This window comes from Oryctolagus cuniculus, chromosome 12 (genome assembly GCF_051225735.1).
Source record: "Oryctolagus cuniculus isolate XC-2025 breed Fujian yellow rabbit chromosome 12, ASM5122573v1, whole genome shotgun sequence".
Taxonomy (NCBI): domain Eukaryota; kingdom Metazoa; phylum Chordata; class Mammalia; order Lagomorpha; family Leporidae; genus Oryctolagus; species Oryctolagus cuniculus.
The window spans coordinates 105,562,206-105,568,267 of NC_142878.1; the positions used below are offsets into that span (position 1 = coordinate 105,562,206).

General features: G+C 55.3%; 1 protein-coding gene across 1 annotated transcript in view; it reads left to right on the top strand.

Moving 5' to 3' along the window:
* Positions 1–5,848, top strand: part of RASGRF1 (Ras protein specific guanine nucleotide releasing factor 1) — a 98,176-nt gene extending 92,328 nt beyond the window's left edge. Inside the window, exons 25-27 of the mRNA XM_051834573.3 lie at positions 1,140–1,257; positions 2,123–2,191; positions 4,581–5,848. Coding sequence (XP_051690533.1) covers positions 1,140–1,257; positions 2,123–2,191; positions 4,581–4,673 — 280 coding nt within the window. The 3' untranslated portion in view covers positions 4,674–5,848. The remainder of the gene's footprint in view (positions 1–1,139; positions 1,258–2,122; positions 2,192–4,580) is intronic.
* Positions 5,849–6,062: the final 214 nt, after the last annotated feature.

A 6,062-nucleotide genomic window follows, 5' to 3' on the forward strand; every position in this document is an offset into this window, starting at 1 on the left:
ATAGATAGATAGATAGAGATAAATGATAGGTAGATAGATAGATAATGAAGATAGATAGATAAAGATAAATGATAGGTAGGTAGGTAGATAGATGAAGATAGATAGATGATAGATAGATAGATAGATAGATAGATAGATAGATAGATAGATAGATAATGAATATAGGTAGGTAGGTAGGTAGGTAGGTAGGTAGGTAGGTAGGTAGATAGATAGAGATTTAGAGAGCACAACTCTCAGCCCACCCAGCACGGCGTCAGTGGCGTCGGAGCTGTTATCCATGAGGACTCGGAGGACCAGGGTCACACAGCAAGCAGGCAGGAGACAGAGCCTGGGCTCCTGTCCTTGCTCTGCCACCCTCCCGGCCTCATCTTCTCCCGGGGTGGCCCCGAGGAGACAGGTGAGACGGGCGGGGGAGGGGCTCCTGCCGCGTGCACAGCGATTCCCCTGCATCTGTGCGCCGGGCTGGGAGGCTGCAGGGCACTGCGAGGAGTCCCTGTGAGGGAGCTAAAGGGAGCCCCAGCAGCTGGAGTCCCCCACAGACCCCCTCAGCCCCTCACCCAGCTCCTGCCCGGGGCGCAGTGCATGCCGGGAAGAGGGGCCTCAGAGCCGCGAGTCAGAGGTGGGGCCGTCATCAGCCCTGGGTCCTGTCTCCCTAGAAATGCCGTCCCCCGAGTCTCCAGTCGGGGAAACTGCCGCTTGTAGCAAAGTGAGCTCAGAGGGTGAGGGTCTCCTGCTGTGCCCCCCAGCTCAGTGGAGACAGGACAGAGTGGCTGCAGGAGTGGGGGGCAGGGCCGCAGAGGCCTCTGGGGAGGGACTTGGGCAGGATCAGCATTGGGGATTTCAGCAGACAGAGGATGGGTGAGTCGGAAGGGGCTGGCGACAGAGGGGCAGCGGACACACAGGCAGAGCGAGGTCTTCTGGCTCAGGGAGGGAGGAGACAAGGAGATGCCCCAGCCCAGGCAGGCCCCCCGCCCCCCGTCAGCCCACGGCACCCCCCACCCACAATCGCAGCCGACAGTCCCAGGCCCGAGAGCACGCGGTGACTCCTGGGGCCGGCAGCTGCCTGCGAGGCACTGTGACGGTAGCACGAGTTCCTTTCTCCAAGTGACGAGCTTTGATGAATGCCGTTTGCTTCCAAGTTGTGACCCACCGTGTGTCCCCTACCTGGGGATGTACCTCACCGACCTGGCCTTCATCGAGGAGGGGACGCCCAATTACACGGAGGACGGCCTGGTCAACTTCTCCAAGATGAGGATGGTGCGTTTCCCACCTGGGCGTGGGGGGCGGGGCTTCGAAACCCAGGCTGCACCTCGGCTTCTCCAGCTCTGCCCGCCGGGGACCCCCACATGGGGTGCCTGAGCCCAGCTTCTGCCTCATCGCCATCGTGTAGGGGCGGGTAGCATGGTGGCCCTGAGCCGTGCTCTGTCTGCCTCTGCTAACTCCCACAATGCAACAGGAGGTGCACCTTACAGAGGCTGGGGGAGGCCCAGGGACCCTCACAAGGGAAGGGCAGAGCCAGATCCGGGTCTGGGCGACCCTTTGTTCCCACACCCCCGTTACTGTTCATAGAAGCACCAGCTCTCTCGGGCCAAAATCGCGGCTGCTGTGCCTCCTACGAGAGGAGGCGCCAAATCCTCCCAGAAAAATCTAGAACATGGAAGGGGGTGGGGGACAAGGAGGCGGGACTTCTCGCCCGCTCCTTCCGCCCTCTCACGGCAACCCGGGAGCCTCTCTGGGCTTCCGCGTGTGGCCAACAGAAAGGGGCATGAGAGATGCCATTTGGCGATGGGACAGGGGCCTGTTGAGTGGTGCCCGGTCCACCATGGGCACTGGGAGAGCGGCAGAGGGCCCTTGGGGGGGCAACCACCATGGGGTTCTGTTTCAGCAAGGTTGGGTAGCTTGTGTCCGGCGTGGGGAACACTGTCTCCGTCACACAGAGCCTGCCTAATCCAGAGTCTCGACCAGCAGCACCTTGGAAGCAAGCTGCTGACTTTAAACAAACAGATAAATATGTCCGAGCCTGGCTTCAGACGCAGCTGTGGACTCCGCCCCTTCAGTTCTGCAGGTGCAGAAGGGCGCGGGGAAGGCAGCCGGCTTCTCAAACTCTCCCTCCTCCCCACAGATATCCCACATCATCCGGGAGATTCGCCAGTTTCAGCAAACTGCCTACAAGATAGAGCACCAAGCAAAGGTGAGCGCATTTCCCGGTGATCGCCCCCCCGCCCCCCGTCCCTGTGGCTCCATCTGGACCGCGCCGTCTCCCCCTCACCTCCGCATGGCTCCGCTTCCTGCCTGTCTTCCACTGGGCCTACCTCCCAAAGGCCACCCCTTCCAGGAAGCCGTGCCTGCCCCCTGCCCCCTGGTCAGACACAAGGCTGAGCTCGTGGCTGGCCTCACCCAGGAAGAGAGAGGCAAAAACTCATAACCTCCCTCTTGCAATGTGCCGTGGCCACGAGTTACAGAAGTCGCAGGTCTCCCTCCCAGAGGCAGCGGGGTCACCCGTTAAACCACACTGTGGCTGTGGCTGGCATGTGCATGTCTTCTTCCCGTGCTGGGTCTGAGCTGCCGACCAGACATCGTAAGCATCGCGGCTGTGGCTGATTTGGGTTGCCTTTTTTTTTTTTTAATTTAATTATTGCTATTTACAAGGTAGATAAACAGACAGACAGGCAGATATCTTCCATCTATTAGGTCACTCCGAAAATGCCTGCAACAGCCAGGCCAGGCTGAAGCCAGGAACTAGGAACGCCATCCGGGTCTCCCACCAAGAACCCAAATACTTGGGCCATTAGGGGAGGCGTTATGGCGCAGTCGTTAGAGTACCTGCTGCCTCCCATGGTGTGTGCATTAACAGGAAGCTTGATTGAAATCAGAGTAGCCCAGAACTCAGAACTGGCAGTCTGATATGGAATGCCAGGGTCCCAGGCATCCCAGCTGCTTACCCCTCTAAACCAAGTGCGCGCACCCTCCCCTGTCAGCTGTCAATCAATCAGCATTCTAGACCGCTGGTTCCAGCCCTGGGGTGCAGAGAGAGTCAGCCTGGACCAAAAAAAAAAAAAAAAAGAAAGAAAAGAAAAGAAAAAAACTTGATTCTTCTCCTGCAGCTATCAGAAGACTCACAAACAGAACAAGAAATAGAAGGGTTTTTTCTTTCTACTCCGAGCTTCTGGGTGGGGAGAGGGGAGGCACCTTGGCTGGAGACGATGGGCCAGTAGATGAGCCTTGCTTGGGGAGCCTCTGGGGGGGGGCTGCCTGCAGGGGTGGAGCTCTCCGCTCCCACAGAACCTGGGCGCAGGGAGGAGCAGGGGGGAGGAGGAAAGGGTGACCCCTCCCTCTCTCTCCTGGGCGAATATCTTATGGTTCTGTAGAATCCCGATGTGTGAGAGGACGTGACCCCAGTATTTTTTTTTCTTAAGATTTAACTTATTTATTTGAAAGGCAGAGTTACAGAAAGAGAAGGAGAGAGAGAGAGAGAGAGAGAGAGAGAGAATCTTCCATCTGCTGGTTCACTGTCCAATGGCGGCAACAGCCAAGGTTGGGCCAAGCAGAAGCCAGGACCCAGGAACCAGGTTCTTTATCCGGGTCTCCCATGCAGGTGCAGGGGCTTATGCACTTGGGCCATCTTCTGCTGCTTTCGCAGGCGCATTAGCAGGGAGCTGGATTAGAAGTGGAACAGCCAGGACTTGAACCAGCGCCCGTATGTAGCAGCAGCTGTACCCGCTACATCAAAATGCCGGCCCCTGTCCCAGTATTTTACGATGGAATTTTTCAAACATACAGAAGCGTTGAAAGTGGTAGGAACACCCACACACCTGTTGCCTGGACTCTACAGCTGACATTCTAGACTTTTTTTTTTTTTTTCAAATGGGGAAAATACTTTGAAAAGTTCATGGGAGATGGAATTAAAAGATAATTTTACTTGGGTGCAAAAAAAATATTTTGAAAGCATGCATAAGAAGGATCATCAAAAATGTCATGGAAAATGCCTACCATGAAAAAGCTATGCATGGATTTTTGGTTTTGCCCCAAAATAAACTTAGCTTTTAATTCCATTTTGTATGAATTTCTGAATCCAAAACACTTCAAGTTTACAACCAAATGAACAGCAGCCAAGGGTAATGTTGACCCCAGGTGATGTAATATTAATAATAAGACCATTTCAGTTTTTATTCTTTTATTTCAAAGAGAAACAGAGCTCTCATAGTCTCGTTCATTCCCCCAGTGCCCGCATTACCAGGGTTGGGCCAGCAACTCCATCCAGGTCTCCCAAGTGGGTGGCAGGACCCCAGCTACTCCAGCCGTCACCAATGCCTCCTAGGCCGTCTATGTTAGCAGGAAGCTACAGTCAGGGGCTGGCACTGGGGCTGGAACCCAGGCCCTCGCACGGGGGACGCGGGCATCTTCACCACCAGGCAACACCACCCGTCCCCCAAAGAGCGCTGAAGAATAAAACCGAGACAAGACACCCGGAGCCTGGGCGCCCCGTCCTGCCCCCCGCGGCCACCCCAGGAAAGCCCGCAGGGCGGGCAGCGTGGGATGGGCCCCTCCGCCTACCGTTCCTCTTCCTCTCCGCCCCTCAGGTCACACAGTACCTGCTGGACCAGTCCTCCGTCATGGACGAAGAAAGTCTGTATGAGTCCTCTCTCCGATTAGAACCAAAACTCCCCACCTGAAGCCGCCACGCCGCTTGCGCCCCGGACTCTGCCCTGTGACGTTGTACATAATGCTCTGGTCTCTCTGGGTCTTCTCCTTCAGTACGTGCTTCTCCAAGAACCCGAATCCGTTCTTGTTCTTAGATTCCTGCAGAACCGGGATAGGAGTTCCTGTACCGTTGGACACGCTGCCCGCCCCGCCACGTAGTCTGTCCCTCGAAGACCCCCTCCCCTCTTTCTGGGGGCTGGTGGGGAGGAGACAGAACCCGCACAGACACGAGTCTTAGCCTCCGCCCTGCTTCCCCCCTGCCCCAGCTCCGGGGGCCCTGGGCTGAGTTGGCCACCCAGGGACACCCCCCCCAGCATGTCCCACGTAGCTGTTCTAACTGGGTGGGGGGTGGGGTGGGGTGGGAGGCGGGAGGGGCGACTGTACCCTGAAGTCCAGTCACTGGCGAATCTTCCCGCTTCCAAAGCAGCTTTTTCAGCCAAAACCGCAGGTCTCAAAAAAGAAAAAAAAAAAAAAGAAAAAGAAAAAAGAAACTCCCCGTCTTGTCTCCCAGCAACCTGGACTGAAGGGAGCCTTCTCCGCACAGGACCGGGCCCCTCCCACCACCGCCGCCCTGTCGCCCCAGCACCCTGTGGCTCCCGGCTCTGGGACGCACGGGGAGCTGGCCTGTGCGGGGAGCGCAGAGTGGCGGCTGTGAGTGGCGGGGTGGGGGCGGGGGGCCCTGCCAGCCTGCACTGGAAGGCGGGAACACAAGAAATGTCACTTTTTCCTCCTTCAGCTGCCTACCTGTCGCCGTAAGCTTCCGTTGAGCTGCTCAGAGTCTGTGTGCCCTGTGGTACTTAGCACCCCTCCGTAGGACTAGTGTTTTTATTGCATATACTGTAGTCCTGTCTAAACGCCTTCTAGCAGGAATATAGTAAGGTAGTGCTTATTCTGTGAATATCACCATGTATTTTTTATGTTGTACAGCATAGGAAACATCGGTGAACTCCGAAGTGGCAGGCATGGTCCACTACAACAGACATTTTGCTGTAAGCAATACCTAGTGGTATGAGAGTTCTCTTTCAAGTTCTAAACTATTTCAACTTACAGCTTGTTTGGAAGAAAAAAAAAAGAAATTTCCATTTTTGTAAAAATATATGTTTCCTGATTACCTCTTGCTAATAAATCTATTCTAACTCAGGGTGAACACTGCCTTCTAAGGAGTTTCATTCATTTGCGCAAGGAATATTTGTGGGCTATTTTTAAGATTTATTTTATTTATTTGAAAGGCAGAAAGAGAGAGAGAGAGAGAGAGAGAGAGAGAGAGAGAGAGAGAGGTCTTCCATCAGCTGGTTCACTCCCCAAATGGGTGCAACGGCCAGAACTGTGCTGATCCGAAGCCAGGAGCCAGGAGCTTCTTC